Here is a 22074-nt window from a genome sequence, read left to right on the forward strand (position 1 = left end):
TTATTCTTGGAAAAAGATAATTAAAGCCCAGCTATTGCTGACATGGATGTTACATTTATTTAGAGTTTAGCAGCTTCACTTATTTTTCTTTCAGATGATGATGATTTTTTATCTGGATCTTTCACCATCCCTTAATGAGAGTAGCCCTTCAGTACTGACATAGTGTGCCTCGTTCGTGTAACCAGTTATTCCATCCTATCAGACAGTCATTTTAAACTTCCAAGGATTAATTTGGCTATTTCCAAAATTGTTTCAGTTTAATCACGATTTTGCCATTCTTGTGGGTAATTCCAGTTACTCAAAGCCCCACTTCATTTCCTTTGGCAGCAAATTGCTTTATATGTAATAATGATAAGAAAATTGACTTAAAAGCTCTCTAGCTGTTAGAACAAAACCATGTCATTTCCATGCTTCTAGCTCTCAGTCATCTTTTTCATCACATCTTTTAATAAAATTGTTCTGTTTTATAAATCTGCACAGACATTTCTGATATTTCATTACTTATGATTATTACCTGAAAATCTAAAAAAAAGGTGTTTGCTTTATTTTCATTTGTTTACCAGATTCTCGAGAATAAAATTATCAGTATTTGTGAAGTACCTATTCTTAAAACTCAAAATCTTATAAGCAGTGATAGGGGCAGCAAAGAAGTAGTTATAGAATCATCTAATCATAGATGTTCTCCAAAATAATGTCATTAACCTATTTTCTAGGGTAGGTAATCTTTAGTAATTCTGTTAGCTCTTTACATCCAAATTATGTGTGTGCCTATGCATGAATATGTGCAATTTTATGAGTAAGGCATTCCATGGATTTTTGTTAAGTAATTTGGGGGGACACTTGTTTCCTTTCTCCTCAAAGAGGAAGAATAATAGTAGTAGGATGAAATATGTAATTGGAACCAATATCATTGCAGATGACTAAATGAAGTTAGATAGTGTCTAGAGAATGAACAGAAAGTAAGAGGTGACCACACTTGTTAGAAATGTGGTGAGAACAAAGCCCCACTAAAGAATTAAGATTAGAAAGGAAAACTCACAACTTAATTATAGATCTGGCAGTAAAAATATGCCAGAAAAATTTCCAGGTAAGTGCAATAGACTACAAATGCTGTGGTCTACTGGTACAAATGGCTACTCAAAACTGTGGAGATCAGAGGAATGTATCATGGAAGAGAAAGAACTGAAGAAATTCTTCATTGATAAGTTTCAACAAGAAAAGACAGAAGTGAGTTTTTCTTTTAGGTAGGAATTAAGAATATATAAATAATGCATATTTTCAATTTGGGACATAAATAATTTTAGGTGAGAGCTTATTGATTATGTAAAACCATTTATAAATCAGTGTTGAGTTCTGAATGTTTATTTCACGTTATAGATGAATAACTATATATTCTATTTAATAATAGTTTCTGCATGCATTTCAAATGTGATCTTTATTTACATAAATCCACTTTACCTATAATATTTCATGAATATTGATATTACATATGGAAACCTGTTTTATGTGATTCTGTTTTATGATCTCTTGCAATTTTGTGGTTTGACTAATTATACAAAATGTTTTGTTACTTATCCAAGAATTGCAGAGTGATATCATAAGTAAATGTACCAGTTACCGGCAGTATTAAAGTCTACGCTAGTAAGTGTAGAGAGGCATGTTGCTATTTGAATGAACATAAAAGCTGAGTCACATATAGATCTTAAGGTCATTAAAAAGACCAGCTCTTGCCTTAGAATCCAGGTTCTCCACCTTCTAGCCACTTTTCCTTCTGAAATACTACATATGCTACTCAGCACAGCATAGTATGAAAAGAAACAGAAATAGAAGGGAAACAGATCCCCTGGGTATCCCCTGTTAGGGATTACAGAGTTGAGCTGTGACTGACTGGCTGCCTCAGGGCCTGTGGGGAGGTCAGGCTCTGATTTTTAGAATTGTTTCTTGTTTCCTGGATTCATTCCCTACCTGGCAGCAGCAAGGTCTCTCTTTTTTTATTGATTCTTTTATTCCCTTCCTCAAAATAAAGGGCCTGCCTCAGTTTCCTTATTTTGTTCTCTACTGGGAAGAACTTTTTTTTAGTTGTGAGATTTTTTTTTTCTCAGATACAAACATTTTATTTTAGGTTTCTTACTCATAGCCTGAATTCATTTAACTTAATTCAGTTTAAATTTTGCTAAAGTCTGTTTATATATGTACATTAGTCAAAGATACTAACGTGACTTCTGTGAATTTAACTCTGTATGTTCTGTTTCTTTGAATGTCCCAATTTCAAGGAACCATAGGAAGTTATAACTAATCCTCTAAGAACAGTCTTTCAGAATATGGCATCAAGATCTTATATCTGATTGCATCAGCAATTTGTTGCACAGTGAAGGAAATGCCATGGTTTTCTTAGAACATATATTCAACTATCAATGACTATCGAATTGAATTAGTGACTAATGCCACTAAGTGCCTAGTCACATTTCTAAGAACCTTGCTAGTATTGACTCATTTACTCTTCACAGCAACTTTATGAGTTGGGTGGTATTGTTATTCCATCCTACAGATGGTGAAATCAAGGCAGAATGAAGGGAAGACTTTTCCACAGGTACACTGCTACCAGGTATAGGAGGTATGAATTGACCCCAACTTGTCCAACTTCATTGCTGTACTCAATGGGGTTGATTGTTGATTTTAATATCATTCCAGTTACTCAGTTTGAACTGCCAAGCTATAATTTCATGTTATAGATTATTATTTGAGTAAATTGGAATTTTTTAAAACTCAGTTATAAAATAGAAGTATTAAATATAAAAATATTTGAGTTTTCTGATATTTTGCCAAAGTTAATTAGAAATTAAATTTAAATGTTTTTTTCTATATCATCTAGACTGTCTTTGTAAGGATGACTGTTAAGGTAATCTTGGAATTTTGTAGAGGAAGGTATGGTGACTAAAAATTAGACTGAAATTTTGGAGTGTATTTTCATGCCTAAAGCTTCAGTTTGTAAATTACAAAATACCTTAACTATAATGTACAGCTTTGTTATCACTGCAAAAGAACAATATGGGAAACTTTCAAAGTTACTTGAAAACATGGAAAAATTGTACCAGAGTATAATGGTATATTATGCCATTGATTTGAAGAAGGTGTCTGTAGAAGACTTTTTTACTGACTTAAATAACTTCAGGACTACATTCATGGTATGGCAAAAATTTTAATTTCTTTTTTAAGTATTTTTCTCTATACTATCTCATCTGTTATTTCATTATTTCATTCTACTCATTGTTATCTGTAACAAGTAGCAAACATGCAACATTCTGATGTTGAATGTTACCTTTAAAATTTCAGATTTTAAATCTATTGAAAAATATGTGGTTTGTTCTCTTTTTGGCCTTTCCAACATTAAGCTTTAATCAGCAATTGTGATTGAAAAAGTGACAAATTCTGAAGTTTTTCATAAAGGCTCCCTCCTGGCTGATTACAGAACTCTTTTGTAATAAGTTTTTGGCTATGAATTTGTTTCTTTATACTTAAGATCGATTTGTATTTTTGTGGTATAATTTTACCAAATTCCATGCAGCTCTTATGAAGCTTTTTTTCCTTTTCTTTTCTTAATGCATTGTACAATAAGCTACCTGTGATTTTCCTTTGAATAGATTTTACATTCCTAGGGTTTCCTTCAGATAATTTAATAGGGAGGTCAGGTCTTTGATGTGGAATCCTTTCATTTAGGCATTAAAAAGATCTTTTGAAAAGTATTAGCTGATTAGATGGGGTGGGTGGGGGGGGAACCACACACATAATAAATTGAGAAGGCATTGTTGCCTCCCTGGGGAAACTGGTGATATACTTCTACAAGGAAAAAATTGTTATTCTTAATAAATGGGTAATTCATTTCTATATTTCAGCAAATGTTTGTAAGGATTAAAAAGTTTGGAGGCATAAAGAAAAAGAAGATTGAATTTTAAAGAACTGGTTCTTATAAATCTTAGGAAAACTTTATTGCTGACTTTCCTGGACTTGGTTATAATCACTTAGGAAAGATTAGATAGTCTTATAATAAAAACCCATAATTTTAAAGGAAAACCAGTCTACAGTAAATACATATTTACTTATAGCTCCAGTTTATTTTCTCCACAAATTCAAAGTGATTCCCTAAATTAGGTTTTTCACTATAAGATGTGAATTTTGTGGTTAGATTTATATATATTATGATGTATCTATGTCATGTTCTATACAACATACTGTTTTAAATTTTATGTTTTCTGAGGCAACATAGCTTGGTGGAAACAGTTCAAAATCTCTGTAGTCTGAGAGAGCTAGATTTGAATCCCACCCCAATCTTGTGGCTATGAACACTCATTTAACCTTCCCGAGCCTCAGTTTCCATATTTTTAAAAGAAATGTTAATCTTCTTCCTTGAAAGACTGTATAATTGTTAAGTGAAATGATATATCAAAATAGTTTCTGGCAATCTTAGTTGCTCAATAAATTATCATGCAAGAAAAGGTTATTTCAAAGGGTGCTGGGTGCTCATTCATATAACTTCTTATTCCAAGAAAAGTCTAGCTCTTGACTGTCTTCTGAGAGAGTACCTCTAAACCCTGGAATCTCCTGCCCAATAAGGGTTTCTTTATACACCTAGAATCTGAGATCAACCTAGATGGACTATGCTAAAAGGTGAACACCAATTTTTGATCATGCGGTGCCCTGGACTACACTGTATCATTGTTGGTCTCTTGGGGGCCTGGAGACTGAGTAGCTCAGATCCATCATACAGGCAATTTATTAAGTCCTTGACATCAGGGCTCAGGTGAGATTCCCTCTTTGGCAGTACTTCCTTTGTGCATGTTGTCACATATTATTCCTAGGATAATAAGCCCTGTTGGATTCTACTGGGAGGAGACAACTGCAAGTTGCACCTGCTTTAGCCAGGACTCTGCCCTATATAGCTTTTTCCTTTATTGATTTTTTAATAGTTATTTTTTAGTTGTAGTTGGACACAATACTTTATTTTATTTATTTTTATGATGCTGAGGATTGAAACCAGGGCCTCGCACATGCTAGGCAAGCACTCTACTGCTGAGCCACAACCCCAGCCTCCTCCTTTATTGATTTTAATCTTGTGTTTCACTTAATAAACTATAACAGGAGTATAATGCCTTTTTCTGAGTTCTGTGAATCTATCTAGCAAATTATCATACCTGGGGGTGATCTTGGGGGGGATCCCTGACAATTACAGGATAAAATGGATATATGATAATAATAATACACTTCACATATTATTTTCTCTGAATGTATGATTGTCTATGGTCCATTCTTCTAAATTCTTTACATGTATTATCTCAGTCAAACATCTCAGTGATTCTAAAATTTTTAGCTTTCACCATCCTTGTGTAGCAGATGAGGAAACTGAGACAGAAATAGAACATATCTAGCTCAGTGTCATACTGCTATAAAATGATGCAATTAGAATTTGAACTCATGTATTCTTCCACAAGAGTCTTCACTCAAACTGAATCGCTCTGCCTTCTGTATTCTATAGTTTGTGTTCCACTTTAGAAATAAGAATACTGGCATTTGGGGAATTTCCTAATTATACAAAACTGATGTTGCCTATAGGTTACTGAATTGGGATTTGAATCCAAGTCTAATTCCAAATCTTCTCAAGTTTTAAAAAGATTAGGGGGCTTTCTGGCATTCTATGGATAACTTGAAATCTTCACTACTAAATAGTGGGTTGAGGGAGAAAGTATTTGAATGAGAGCAAAGGGCAAAAAAATGGGTAACAGAGTGCCTTCTGTTTTACCTATTTCAGAGTCTCATATGTTGTAGAAGTAGGTGCTGTCAAACTTTCATGCACACACCACATGAAATTAAAATTGTTACTACTAAGCTTAAAGTATCTAAATAAGAAATAGTTCTTCTTGGAGAAGAAATTTTCTTCAGACTAAAATAAGAATAAAGAAGACTGAACATGAAATGGTTATATAAATGTGGTGACACTTCACGTACACATTTTTTGTTCTCTTTTATTTTTTATTTTTTGGCAGGGATGGGTGTATATGATTATATTGCTTGAATTTTGGAAAAAAACATATCTTCAAAAATTCCAGTGTATTAATATTGACTAAAATTAGCGACAAATCCCTTGTTTAGTCAGTGTTCTGATTTCTTGGAGATTGCTATTTAGTAGTTTCATATTATTCATCTTTGGGAACCAGATTAAGTTGAATAAGTCAGTATTCAGAAAATATTTGTTCTGTAGCTACAGATGTAGAATTTTAATGTACTGAAAGTCTGTTCTAGAAACTCATATTAATATGATAGGCAAAAATATATATTTTATTTAAAAATACTATTAAATATTTCCATTGTTATTTTATCCTTTGGCATTTAGGTGTCCTCATGGTCTTGAAAAGCAAGTTTTACTATAACATAAAGGTCCATTTTATTTTACATGAAGTGGTTTGGAATTATGTCCTTACTCCACACACTTTGGGCAGTTTTCCATACATGGAATATTTCTGCCTGGATTTAGGTCGCTTTGCATACTGTTTACTCTGCTGGAGCACTCCATAATTGTCTGGCTAAATTATATTTACCCTCTGACCTCTGTTCTAAATTTGCTGCCTCTCATAAAATCTGTGTCTATCTTATTTCCCTTTGTGTCTCTACGGTGTGTCTCATGGCATATAATAAATTTGTTGAATAACAGATGATCATTGAGTGGCATGCTTTAATAACTAACACATGTAGTACCAGCCATTTTCCAGGGCTGTGACCATTCATGTAATCCTTCCCCAAACTAGATATGGTATTCCTGTGGTTCCTCTTTTACAGATGAGAAAATTGAGGCCCACAGAGATCCTGATTTGCCCATCATTGTACAACTAGCAAGGAGCCAAGGTGCTGGCCCAGGCTTTGTGGCTCCAGAGTCTGTACTGTATATGACTATATTCTTTTAAGTCCTATTAAATGTGCAACTGCTCTAATTTGTATAGATATAGCTCTTCAGTGATTTTGGGTTTTTTTTTTTTTTTTTTTTTGGTGCCATGAGAGCCTTGTTACAATAGCTAAAGAGGGAACATCTGTTCTAGACTGCTGCCTCAAGCCATGTAGACCAAAGGGGAAAATTTTCAAAATCTTGTAGCTTCTCTGAAGAACTGCTGTTCATTTTGACAGCAGTTTAACTCACCTCTCTTACTTGAGAATTCTCATCTTGAAATTAACTTTTTGTTGTTGTTTTGTTTATTTGTAGAACAATCTACTGTAGGTAGTTATGCCAGTGGAGAGTCATTTTATTTATAACTGCAGATCCAAGGTGGCCAGAAATAGGGAGTAAGTTTCCATTATAATTTCACCTAGCTTTATTTTTGTTAGCATTGTCAGCAGGACAAAACCAGAAACAAATGCCACTGATTGAGTACTAGCTTCTTTCTCAACCCTGTGCCAGGTGCTTTACATGTAGTGTCCCACTTAGTTCTCACAGTGTTTTGGGAGGTATAGCACCTTACAAGAGAGGTGACTGCACGGTAGCAAAGCCTCATGCCATCTCAGGGGCTATAATTGAACTCATGCTGCCTTGACTCCAAAGCCTGTCCTTAGTCCACTGCTGCTCAGAGAGTTTGCAGGAAAATTTAAGGTTGTAATTTTTAAGGGTGTTTTTGATGACAGGCTAGAGGGTGTCAGCAGAAGACATACTTTATTTTCTGACTCTGGTACAGCAACATTCTCTTTGCATTGATAGGATCATTATAGAAAAATATTTGGGGGGCTACTTTGGTTTTAAAACATAAAATATCCTCTCAGAGGACAGAATGTGAAACCTGATTTCAGGGGTAGAGAAAAGGTGAAGGCTAGAGAGTCAGCACCACCTTTCTATAATAGATTTTTGTTTCCTATAGGACTTGTATGAAACATAAAGTTCAGATTGGGGGTAGTATGTAGAAATTCCTGACCTCTTGTATAAGCTGAATAAATCAGTGGCCTTTCAGACATTAAGCTTTATATGAGGTGAAATCCATGGCTTTAGGAGCACAGTGCTGTGTAGCAATAATCATCATTTTACATTCCTGAGTGGTTTTAGACTCATTACATGCCATTAACAACCTACCTGTTATTAATAGATGATATCATTCTCCTGTGAGATGAATTGAGCTCATTAGGGAATTTTTGTTAGATCCTGCTAACAACCTCCTATCCTTCTTTATCTTACTCAGCAGTGTGTTTCTGTTTGTCCTTTGAGTTTAAACCTAATTTTTTGGTCTGCCATTGGTCACTGTGGCCTTAAAACATATTGTATATCCTGTTCCCATCTCCCTGTTCTATTAGTGGATTTTGCTCTTTTACTCACCTGGCCTGAATAAGATTTTTGGTTTTTTTTTCTTTATCACTCATTATCCTGATGGCACTTCCCTTTTTTATCATTGAAAGTTCCTTTGCTATTCTCTTTCATTAACTAAAATTCTTAGCACAGTATAATGCTTTTTGCTCTCTAAGCAGATTTCATCTGATACCTTATTTGTTTTCTTTAATATCTCAGAGAAATAGTTTCTAATGCTTTTATCTCTTTGTACCCCTTTGTTATTTGTCCCTAATGTAACCTGTTTCAAAATAAATTTTCAACTAAATTATGCTTATTAAAATGTGTTTTAGTTTTAGTTAAAGATGTAACTACTGTGTGGACCCTCTGAGTTTGCAATATCAAATATTCCCATGTGGGAATATTTTTTTTTACTTCTGTAGGTTTTTTTTTTTCCCCATGACCTTGTCAACATATTCTGTTGGAATGCTACTACATATTCTTTTTTATTAGTATTTTCTAAGAAACTAATATAAACAAAAAGCACTACTTGCCTTAAAAGAGATCATAGTACCTCCCTCCTCTGCAAACTGGGTTTATTTTGTGTTTTTTTTTTTTTCTTATTTGTATTTGGGCATAGATATATGTGTCAAACTTTGTAGTCATTATTTTCTAGGTTCAAAAAAGTCAGTCTTTCCTCTCTCAGCTTTATTTCCCACATATATAACTCCCACCTGAATTATTCGTGATGACAATCAAGGAGATAAATGATTTCTTCATCTTAAGTGATTGATGAATTCTGCTTGTGGAAGTCTTCAACCTATTTTGTTGTTGTTGTTTTAATAGTGATGTTTTGCTGTTTGTCTTCCTATTGGGAAGACAGCAGTGTTTGAGAGGCAGACTCTGGCAACAGAGCACCTGGCTTGAGTCCCATCTCTGCAGAGATATATTAGAGATATAACTGTGGCAAGTTTCTTAAACGTACTTAACCTTGGTTTGCTGATAGTAGTCTGTTTCTTAGGGTTATTACTTTTTGAAAATCAAATAACTTAATGTAAATACACCCTCATAACTAGTTAGCTGTGTACAAATAATGAAAGTAATTTTACCTTTCAAATCTCATTATAACACGATCAATATTTTAAATTTTTCATTTATGTTTTCAGAATAGGATACTGTGAATTGATCAAATAGCTTATTTCTCATGTTTAGCTCTGTCTTCAGATGATTTCTACAATCTTGTTAAAATTCTGTTTCATCCAGGTAAAGATTTGTCATTCATACTATTTGTAGACTTGAAGTTGATTTGTGGTTCATATAATTGAAATACATGTAGTGAACAAATCCAAAATCAATTATAACTCACCTAATCTTGTTGTTCTGTTGAACAGATAGAATTCATTATTCTACTGCATTTTCAGACTAAAGTATTATATCACAAAAAAAAAAAAACAAGAAAGAAAGGAAGGAAGAAATCATCCAGTGGGAGGATATTTTGAGTGTAAAATTTTTTTGACAAGGAGGCAGCAGAACAAAACTTGTTTTGTAAATCATTTAAATTACACATATTTGATGCTTGTCAACTCCGATGCCATTTGTGCTGACTACTATGTGGACCAACTAGACAATATCAGGAATGTCAAAGCTCTAAGTCTTTCCTGTGTGCTTCTTAAATCTTATAGATTGATTCATCTATGTTGTCAGAGGAAGGAAAATCTTGTACAAGTCCTGTGGTAGAGTGTTGAGCCAGCTTGTGCAATTATAATAGGAAGCATCTTCTATTCATGCTTATTTTTGTGGGCTCACAACTTGAAAATTGTATTTGGAGTCTTTTCACATAGGGCTTATGTCTTCATTAGCACCTTTGTTATTCTGAGATCATACTTGGAGCTATAAAGCTTCAAACCTAGAAGAAAATAATTCTGGTTATGGACTTTTTTTCTTCTCCTTTAGTATTTGTGAGTTTGCAACTTTGAAAATAATTCAGATAGATCCTGCTCATTCTTTAGTCGTTTTGCAGTAATAACACATGTAGACTATGTGGCTTAATTTTTTTTTTTACTGATAAGATTTTTTATTATGCATTGCTGAGTGAGATAATAAATGATTTGACTGGCAAGTTCTGTATGATTAACTGCCTCATAATTTGTATTTTCCTTTTATGTTTAAAGTATTTTGTTTATTCAATGAAATGGTATAGCTAAATTATTCTAATACATTAATAAGCACAACATGTGTAATAATATAATATATTAACTAAATATTTGAAAGGTGACAGTAAACTGGATATTAGAAACGTCAATAAAATGTCATGTTCTTTGTATAGTAGATAGTCATTCCTTTAATATTTTATACACGCACACACACACACACAGGGGAGTGGAAAAGAAGCTATACATTATAAGGGTCACTTTCATGTTTCGTTGTAAACCTAGGTTCATATGGGACAGTGTGGAGTTGTACTCCATTTGGAGAGATATTAGCTTATCAAAAATTTTATATAAACCAAAATGCTATCCTGTCATACCTAGCTCTAAGTATTATATGGAAACTCTTTTGTGTATATGTGCACCTTTATTTAGCTTATAGTTCCCTATTTTTATAATATATCTCTTTGGAACACAAGGAAAGAGAATACATAATGAGAAATCAAATTGTAATTTGGAAAAGCTTTATTGTGAAATTTTCATACTTTAATAAAGAAGTATTGTTATATTAATCATCTATTTGTTGTTGTGACCAAAATACCTGACACAACTTAGAGGAAGAAAGATATATTTTAGCTCATGGTTTCAGAGGTTTTATCTGTGGTAGTCTGGCTCTAAGGAAGAACCATCATGATAGAAGGATGTGGCAGAAAGAAAGCTCTTCAGTTCAAGGCAGCCAGGAAGCCTGGGTAGAGGGAGAGAGGAACAGGGAGAAGATAACCCTTTCTTGGGCATGCCTCTAGAGACCCATTTCCTCCAATGAATCTGACCTCCCACCAGTCCATTCAGCTATTGATAAATTAATTTATTCAGTGTTGTTACAAGAGGGAAAATCACGTACAAAGCTTGTGATGGGTGTTGAACCAGCTTGTACAATTATACTAGGAAGCATCTTTTGTCCATGCTCATTTTGGTGGGCTTACAATTTAAAATCCATTTCATGGATTAATTCACTGATGAGGTCAGGGCCCTCATGATCCAATCATTGCCTAAAATTCCCCACTTCTGGACCTTTCTGCACTGAGAACTATGCTTTCAACACAGGAACTTTTGGGCAGAGACTCCAGATTCAAACCATACCAATTGTATGAGTTGAGTGTCTCATTTAAGTGGGAATTTTGTGAAGAGTTAGAAGGAATTACAAATAAACTCAGGGCAAAGTTACCAAGGGTCAATAGTGTCACCAGTGGGTTAATAAATAATTTGTAGATTAATCTGAAACTGATTATAGGAAAAAGAACAACTTCAATCTAAAGAGTTTAATCATTAGCACCTATACAACTTTTGGGCATTATAGTTTGCTTCTCACAACTGTAGTGGTCTATAAAGTTCAGCTAATAGCAACTTGTATTACATGTTAAGATGAATTGTTTCTACCAGAGCACAGTATATCATGCTTTCCTATTCACATTGATAGCATTTTTAATTTTAGTTGGTAATCCTAGAAAAATTACATTAATTTTACTGTCGTCCTAGATTACTTTCTATGACATCTACTATTGTAATTATAAATAGTAGTAGTAGGAACAAACTTATTTCCCATTAAGTACTTAAAGTGTGTGTGTGTGTGTTTGAGAAAATTTTTTATATTTAGTTACAAAAGAAAATAATTTTGATGGAAAACTGACAAGTAGATCATACACTTTTGTTTCTTTACAAACTTCTGTGACTATTATTCACTTTAAAAATATTTTTTCATGTTTCTTTATGAGAATATGTGTAAGATCTTAGGAATTCATTTTTAATTTTTTTCAACTTAAAATATTTTCTGTTCATTTCTGAAGAAGTCATCAATAGTTTCTAGCATAGCCTCAACCTAAGGGTGAACAATCTCCATGCAAGGTGTTTAATGGGAGAGTATTGTACCCTCATGTGGTTGTTTTCTTGAGAAAATTACCCTTATTTTTATAGTACCTAACACTCACTCTTCTGAAAAGCTTGGAGATTTAAGTTGAATTTGTTCATATCACTTTAGGGTTGTGCAAGAACAACTGAATACTCTGATAAAAAGAATTTTTAGGTTAGAGGAACCTTGCTACAGTTATGTAACTTGAGCATCCATTAAGGTTGAAAGAACTATAATACTGAACAGGAAGACATTTATGAGCTTATTTAAAAAGTTTTTTTCAAATAATAAAATCTCTGTTAGTTTCCATTAAAAAAAACATATATAGAGTTATAATATCTTGAAAAAATTGAGATGGATAGATGAAACTATTAAAATGGCTAAGATTTAACTAGAGATGAAATACAAGTATTTTTTAAAAATCAGGATCTATGACAACTACTTGTTTTTAATACTTTTGTTTTTATATTTTATTACAATTTTATCTTCCAGGGCTGATAAATCCATTAAAGGCATGTTTTTAAGATGGACTAATTTCCTAAGCTTTTTGATATTTTAAATTTTACTTTTTGGGAAAAAGTAAAACATTCATTGTGTTATCAAGTAGTGTTAAATATGAGGTTAAATATCAATGTTAAATATCAGGAATTTCTTTTAAGTAACTGCAATATTTTTCCTAGAAAACTAAATTATCTTTTCCAGAGTAGTCTTATAACACATATTAGATTTGAATGTATTAAAAACAGTGTACATATATATGTAAATTAATTCCTTAGATGTATAATAGCTAGCCATCAGGTTGAAAACTACATCTTGCCTTCCATGTGTAATTTACCTTTCATCATATCTTCCCTGCCAAGTAACCCTGCCTGTATGCATCCATTTATCTCCCAATCAACTTAATGCCCACTTCTATTTCAACATCTCTGAATAGTAAACATTTATATTGTCATAGAAACTTTTAAAACTGGCACTCCATTATATGCTTGACAGAAGCATATATAATTGATATATACTAGAAAATGGTTCTTCTTTGTATTGTTAAGGATAATTGTATTTGAGGCAATTGACTAATTATATTATAATAAAATATTTAAAATCAGTGATATAGTAATAGAATATTATTTACTTATGTTTCTATGTATTATATGCTATACAATGTAGTGACATAGGTGAATTAACTGAATTAATTCTTAATATTTTATCTCATGTATTATTTAATGTTTTGCCTTTTTCACAGAGTGACACAACTCTGTAGTGCTGAATAGTTATTTTTAAAAAAATAACAGGACTTCATATTTCTACCTCCTTAATATTATACTCTTTCCCACATTTAACAATGAATTTAGATTTTTCAAAAATTTCTAAAAGTAGTAAAATGTCATATTTATTATATTTTTAAATGTGTCTTTAACTTTCAGTTTTAACATTTGTGGGTGGTGAGTGCTTTGTTAGGGATTGATTTTATATGGCTGTTCAATTATCATTGTTTACCTCTGGATTTTAAAACACATGTACAATGTGCCCAGAAATACATATACTATATAAAAACTGCAACATTATATAAAGTATTTAAGAAATGAGACATTGAGTCATATAAAAGAAAACACATTTAAGGACTTTCCTTATCATGATATGGTTTAATAGAGACTCTTAAGACTTATTCTGTCAGAATACAGGAAACATTTTAAAATACAGCTGTTTGGTAAGAAAGTTAGAGAAATATCCCAGGGCAAAAGGGTTAGAAGAAAAAAGACAAAATTGAAACTTCATTGTTGAGCATAGGTAAGGAAGGGGAAAGCTAGACTTACCTAGGATGTTGAAGGCTGAGACCATGGTTTGGTGCAGAATAAGTGAGTACATTGAATAAAACATGTAGGAGCCTGGGACAAGAGCATATTTAATCTTTCCAGGCTCAGAAATGATCTCTGGTTGTTTATAGAAGCTCACCCAAAGTCCTGTGCTAAAAACCAATTACAATTTAGGTCCTCAAGTTTCTCACAAATTAAGTTCAATAAGAATAATTAATTCCCATCATCAAATAAACAAGAGAGGAATTGTGTGGTGAAATGATTAGGAAAAAGCAAAATAATATATAGAGAATCAAGAATCTAGGTATTGAATAACAATGTGTGACATGTTTTAAGAAAAAAACAATAAGTTTATAAAGACAGAGAATCAGGAGTCTCCCAAAAATGGCCAAGCAGTTTCTTAAAATAACTGAGTTAAATTTATGAAATTGGAAGTATGATGATTGAAAGTAACATTCATTGGAGTAAGGAGTAAATAATACTCAGCTAAGGAAAGAAATACTAGTTTGTATAGTATATCTAACTAAATTGTCTAGAAAGCAATTCAGAGAGAGACATTTTATTTTGAAGTCTAATATACTTTTTAAAGAAACACATAGAATAGTTTGAAAAAGCCTAACACACTGTATAATGAACGTCCCAAAGATAGACTCAAGAGAATGAGTGAAAGATAATATTCTACACAATGAATAAAAAATTCCAGATTAGAATCTACAGAATAGGAACTAAACATATAGATATTTTTGCACTCATTTTTTAAAAAATCATATATAATAGTTCAGAATAGCACCAACAAACACCTTTAAAAGTAGCCACAGGAAAAGAGGTATAACCTCCATATAGTTATATACAAATAACTTCTCATCAGCACAAGTAGAAACTAAATGAAAGTGAGGTAGTATCACCCAAAAGATAGAAAAAAGTTAAAAAAATTACATGTGCCCCAAATAAATTGATGAACTATATGAATATCTTGATAGATGTATCATTGTACTGAAAAAGTTAGAGTTCTCTAACATACAAGTCAAGCAGAAAAAAATAAATGTATGAAAGCTTTGGGGAATTTAAATAGATTTATTTGCTTATTCTGTATAGTATAGAAACTCTAAAGAATGCCCATTTCGCTCAAGTACAGTCACCAACTAGTATCAAATTGATTACGTACTTGAGATGACTAAAGACATTTCAGCATAATTACAAGTGTCATTTTCATTCATTGACCACAATAACATGAAACTAGAAATTAAAAAGATGAAATTTTAAAACTATTATTTTGAAAATTCTGAAAACACACTAAGTACTCTGAGTCAAAGATAAAATCATAGGAAAATTTAGACCTGAACAATATTGGAAATACCCCATGTCAGAATTTGTGAGATCCAATAAAAGTGGTATAAAGCAATTTATGTTTTAAGTGCTTCAATTACACTCAGAAAAATGAGAATTATACCCCATTTGATTCAAATGTATGATATGTCAAGATCATTGTATTGTCATGTGCAACTAATAAAAAAAATGAACAGAAAATCAACAAGGTAAGCATTTGTCTCAGAAATTAATAAGGACATTGTATGATTTTGGGAAAAAAATGAATGTTCAAGAATAAGGATAAGTGATGAAGAATTTTAAAATTCAAAATGGTATGTTGAAGCCAGATAATTTTCTGAAAAGATTAATCAAGAAAAAAAAAGAAAAATGATAAGAATATAAAAAGAAACATAACTAAAAATACTGAAGATAGTAAAAAGTGCATACTATAAAAATTTGTAGGCCATAGTAGGAAAAGTTTTGATAAACTAGGTAAGTACGAGAAGAAAATAATCTGCAATTGTTTCAAAATGCTTAAGCATTTCTAGAACTAATTTTTAATGATTTCTTTTGATTTTTCTAAAATATTTGGGTCTCTACTCCATACCATTCAAAAACATTGATTTCAAGATAAAGTGGGCACTTAAATGTGAAGAGCAACATTAAAACTTGTAGAGAAAATATGTTTCATTTAAAGTGTAGAAGGATATAAAAAGGATCAGAAATAAAGGAAAAGAGATTTTTGACTAGTTTTAGGAATTTCTGTTTATTGAAAGATAAAGTACAGGACATTTAAATTTCAGCATTCTGTTTATAATGGTAACATTTGTATCCACATTGTTTAGAGAAGGACAAATCATTAAGAAAGAGATAACCCAAAAGAAAGTAGGTGAAACATATGAATAGGCATTTTATAGAATAGGGAATACCAATGTTTGTTTACAGACATATGAGAAGCTGCTTGAACTAACTGGTAACAGAAATACAGATTAAAAGCAGAATGTGATATCAAATATACCAGCAAAATGGAAGAAATTAAGAAGACTTGTCATGACAGATTTGGTGAGTGTGTAGATTGTGATTATATAGAGAGAGTCTCAGTGTACATTGACATAACTACTCTGAAAACAATTTAGTAGTATCTAGTATGATGAAGTCATGTCATTCATAAATTCGATTCCTATCTTAGCAGTGGCTTTCAATCTATTTCCACCATGATCCACATTTTAAACAATTGTTTTCAAGGAATTCCACCATGATTTTACATGTATGTATTTTTAGAATAGAAAAAGCTTCAAGAAATTATACTCAATACTGCTTGTATTGCATTCAAGGGCTTTCTATTCCTTAACTTAAAGAGTAACTGTCAATAATTTTAAACTGATTTAAGGACCAAGTATCTCAAGTATAATTAAAGAACTCTTATATATGTGTACTAGGAGACACATACCAAAATGTTCATGTCTGCATTATTCATTGTAGCCGAATATTGGAGAAAAATCTCATTGATGGGAGAGTAAATAACACAATTTAATATAGGCAATGAAAGTGAAGTGCAACTTGCACTTTAAAAAATGGAGCAATCTTAAAAACAAATCTTAAGTGAAAAAAGCAGGTTATAGCTGAGTGTGGTGGCACATGCCTGTAATTCCAGCAACTCAGAAGGCTAAGACAGAAGGCTCCTAAGTTCAAAGCCAGCTTCAGCAACTTCGCAAGACCCTATATCAAAAGGGCCCTGGATGTCATTTAGTGGTTAAGCACTGCTGGGTTCAATTCTTAGTACTCCCCCTCCCCCGAAAAGAAAGTCCCAAAAGTTCACATAAAGGATGGTGAGATTTTTATGAAATCCAAAGATTATATTTATAATAAAAGCTACAACTTATATAGCATCCCTCTCTGCCAGATACTTCTGAATTTTACTCATATTACATGCATTCATTTAAATTTACTCACTCTGGGGCATTTTGGTTTATCTGAAAAAATGCTTTACATACTGTCATAATAAATATTTAAACTAGTCATGGAAAATTTCTTGTTATAGCAGTTGTATAAAATCGAATTATGTGAGGATGTAATTGTTAGCTCATATTTTCTAATAGAATACACACATTTACTATGTCTATGTATTTTCATAACATATTTGTTAATGTACCTATGTTATTATGTATATGTTTTTCTACTCATCATTACCATGGAAATCATTTTAGTCTTAGGAATTTAGGTTATTGACTATGTCATTTAAATTCAAAAATCAAATGTGGCAAAGTTTTGAAATCTTCTGTGATCATTGGTGTGGTCTGGTAAGTCTGTGCATCTTTCAGAGAAGGGCATGCACTAGGCTTCATCTGGGAATATATTCTCAAAGAATGTCATTTGGTAATGTATAGCTGAAAATAGTGTGCCAGTGCAAGTACAACCTTTTTTTTTTTTCAATTGAGTAAAGAGAAAACCAGGTCTCCTAAAGCACAAGAAGTAAAATTTAAAAATCAATAATGGGATTGTGTCAAACAAAAACCTTCTTCACAACAAAGGAATAATCAAAAGCATGAAGAGAGGGCCTACTGAAAGGGAGAAAATCTTTGCCATCAATACCTCAAATAAGGTATTAATTTCCAGGAACATACAAAGAACTAAAAAAACTTAACCAAAACAAATAACCCATTCTACAAATGGGCAAAAGAACTAAACAGACGCTTCTCAAAAGAAGAAAATATGAACAGCCAACAAATACTTGAAAAAATATTCAAAATCTCTAGTAGTTAGAGAAATGGAAATTAAAACTACACTGAGATTTCCCCATTCCTCCAACCAGAATTGCAGTTATCAAGAATACAAGTAACTGTAAATGTTGACATTTTTTTACCCACATTGCACTTAAAGCTAAGAATGAATCTCCTGCCCCTCCCAAAGAAGGGAGTGTTGAAGGGAGTCCACAACCATAAACAGAAGAAGATCTGCATGTCACCTACCTTTTGGTAGACCCAAGACATTGCAGCTCTAGAGGCACCCCAAATTTCTTGGAAGAGCACCCTCAGAAACTTGAGCACTATGCCATCATCAAGTTCCCCCAACCACTAGGTCAGCCATGGGGAAGATTGAAGACAACAAACACTTGTGTTCATTGTGGATGTCAAGGCCAACAAACACCAGATCAAAGAAGCTGTAATGTAGTTCTATGACATTGATTGAGAAAGGTTAACACCCTAATCAGGCCTGATTGAGAGAAGGCTCTCGATTATGATGCTTTGGACTTTGCCAACAAAATTGAAATCATCTACAGAGTCCAGATGTCTAATTCTAAACATATGCTTTTTTTCAACATTTAAAACAAAATAACAAATTTGGCAAGGATATGGGGACAGGTACACTCATACCTTATTGGTGGGAATGTAAATTGGTGCAACCACTCTTGAAACAGTATGGAGATTCCACAAAACTAGGAATGGAACCACCTTTTGACCCAGTTATCCCACTCCTTGGTAAATACCCAATGGAGTTAAAATGAGATAGCCATATCACTGTTAATAGCAGCACAATTCACAGAAGCTAAGCTATGGAACCAGTCTAGATGCCCGTCAACAAATGAATGGATAAAGAAATATTACTCAGCCATGATCAAAATGACTTTATGACATTCACTGGTAAATGAATGGATCTGGAGACTATCAGGCTAAGTGAAATAAGCCAGTCACCAAAAAACAAAGGTCCAATGTTCTCTCTGAGGTATGGATTCACCTACATCAAGGAGAGGGATGATGAAGAATAGAAGTTCAGTGAATTAGACAAACAGGAATGAAAGGAATGGAGGGATGATAGAAAAAGGAAAGACAGCCAGGCGCAGTGGCACATACATGTAATCCCAGGGTCTTGGGAGGCTGAGACAGGAGAATCGCAAATTCAAAGCCAGCCTCAGGAACTTCAAGACACTAAGCAACTTATTGAGACCCTGCTCTAAATAAAATACAAAATAGGGTTGGGGATGTGGCTCAGTGGTTGAGTACCCCTGAATTCAATCCCCAGTACCAAAAAGCAAAATGAAAGACAGTGGAATGAATCTGACTTGACTTTCCTATGTACATATATGAATGCACCACAATGAATCTTCCCATCATGTACATCCAGAAGACTGGGATCCTAATTAGATTAAGATATATTCCAAGCCTATATAAATATATAAAAATAGATCCTACTGTCATATATAACCAAAAGAATAAATAAAAATTAAAAGTGATCAGTGGGTTCAGTGTGAGTATATATATTTTCAATTGATTTGTTGTGGGGTGGAGGGACAGTGTCTTATAGCCAGTTATCATTCATTATGTCCAGCTCACCTTTATTTTCCTTCCTGGTTATGAATTTGTGAGTGAAATAACTAAGAAGCAGTTGTAATGTTATAAATATTTACTTTTTCTGTTTTAGATTATTTTTGTTAAATGTTTGGCTTAGTTTTGCTTAATATTTGGCTTAAAGGAAAATTTCAAATTACTGGTTTAGCCATTGTACCTAAAATAGTGTCATTTGGTTTTTCTATTTTGGGCTATTTTACTTCTTTATGTTTGGCATAAAAGAAAATTCCAAATTACTGTTTCAACTGGATATTAGTTGCAGACTAAATACCTTTTTCTATGCTGTTGGCATTTTCCACCTAAAAATTCTTTTCCTAATATAGTGTCAGAATAAGATAAGTTTTAAATGAGGCAGAATTTTAAGTGAAAATCAATAGTGCATTTTCCCTAAAAGAAAATAGCTTTAGGAACTTCCTCAGACCTTATTTCTAAATGTAAACACTGTTTTTATAGATCTTGCAAAGTAATTTTGACTTGTTATAACCCAGTAGAATTCTAAAAGGGTGTGGCAATTATTTCTGATAATAGATGTTTATATTAAATATTCACTTTGAAATATATCCATCTATTAAAGTAGAAAATTTACATCAGCAAATTTTATACAATAATAAGTTTCATAAATTAGCTGCGTGATATATTACTTAACTTTTGATGGTTGTTTTTATTCATTTTCTTTAGGCAAGAAATAGTTTTGATTACTGAATATTTGCTTACCTGTTTCTTCATCACAATACATTCTTCCTAGCCGTTATACATACCCACATGGGACACAAAAGAGCTTTTTTTGATTAACATACACACACTCATTTTTGAACCCATGTTTATTTTCTTTCATGATGCCTTCCCCTACCTTCATAGAATATATTGACTTTATAACTGACATTGTCATAGCTATTAACATATGTGACTGTAATATAAGGCAACATGGTGGAAAACATAGACTGTAGCAAGTTTTCAAATCTTTCTGCCTTTTATTACTTTCATTGCAGTGAGCAAGTACTTAGCATTCTGTGCCAGAATGAATGATATGGAGTCAAATTTGAGCTTTGTAAGGATTGCATATGAAAGCGTCTAGTACTACAACTGGTATTTTATAGCTTAATAATAGTAATATATGTCAAGAACTGTAAAGAGTTTACCTACTGGCAAGCTAACAAGTTAAGCTGCCACATTTTCATGGATGTTGGCAAAAAAATGCAACACTATGGTCAGAGTTGAAGAATAGATTATTCTACTTGCAGCAATAGCAGTAGCAAGAGAGAACAATTTTGTAGGTTCTTGAGCCCATATTACAACAGGGCAATGTAAAGAGGGCCAAGTAACTTTTGAAAAGGTGGTTTGGAATGAAGGTGCTTGATTAGTGTTTTTATCTTTGAGTACTATTCTTACATTTTCCTGCTTAAAAATCTCCAATTGTTCTCTGGTACCCTTGAAAAAAAATCCATCTCCCCTATTTTGTCCTAGAAGATCTTAACTCATCAGGCCTCGGCTTACCTCCATGAACTCATTACCAATATACTTTCCTTCTTTTTCTCTCTTCAACCTCCAAACAACCTTGACATTAACACTTCCTTCTACCTGATTGGTTCTTCCCCCAGATCATCACATAATTAGCTCCATGACATTTGAAACAACAGAGAAAGTGAGGCCTTATCTGACCACCTAATGTAAATCTCCAGGCATTTCATCACATCACTTCTTTTTAAATATACATCAAATTTTTGCTGTTTATTGTCTGTTTTCTGCTCAGTCACACCAAATATAAACCAACTCTCCTGGTCCCACTCCCCGCCTTGGAAGAACAGTATCATTTGGTCTTAGTGCCTATGTACTGAATGAATGAGTGGGTATGTTGTTCTTTCCCTTTCATTGTTTTGATCAATAATATCTGTCTTCATTTTATGATTTCTAATGAAGAACTTACACTATCTTGGTTAAAAAAGAATGCACAATAGGAGCTGGGATTGTGGTTCAATGGCAAAGCACTTGCCTAGCACGTGAGAGATACTGGGTTTGATCCTCAGCACCACATAAAAATAAATAAATAAATAAATAAAATAAAGGTATAGGTCTATCTGCAACTATAAAATGAAGAAAGAATGCACAATGAAAATAAAGTATCCCCAAATATAATATAAGCCATCGACTTAGAGTATAATTAGCACTTTTTAATACCACTGGTAGTAAACTAATGTGATAGCCTGTTTTGTTTCATTGGCACTTAAATAAATGGCATCTCTATAAGATATGTAATAAGATGCCATGC

At 32.8% G+C, this 22074-nt stretch overlaps 1 protein-coding gene across 1 annotated transcript in view; it reads left to right on the forward strand.

Moving 5' to 3' along the window:
• Diaph3 (diaphanous related formin 3) overlaps positions 1–22074 on the forward strand; it is a 474806-nt gene that overhangs the window by 292569 nt on the left and 160163 nt on the right. Inside the window, exon 24 of the mRNA XM_027938043.3 lies at positions 3021–3185. Coding sequence (XP_027793844.1) covers positions 3021–3185 — 165 coding nt within the window. The remainder of the gene's footprint in view (positions 1–3020; positions 3186–22074) is intronic.

Source organism: Marmota flaviventris, chromosome 4 (assembly GCF_047511675.1).
Source record: "Marmota flaviventris isolate mMarFla1 chromosome 4, mMarFla1.hap1, whole genome shotgun sequence".
NCBI classification, from domain to species: domain Eukaryota; kingdom Metazoa; phylum Chordata; class Mammalia; order Rodentia; family Sciuridae; genus Marmota; species Marmota flaviventris.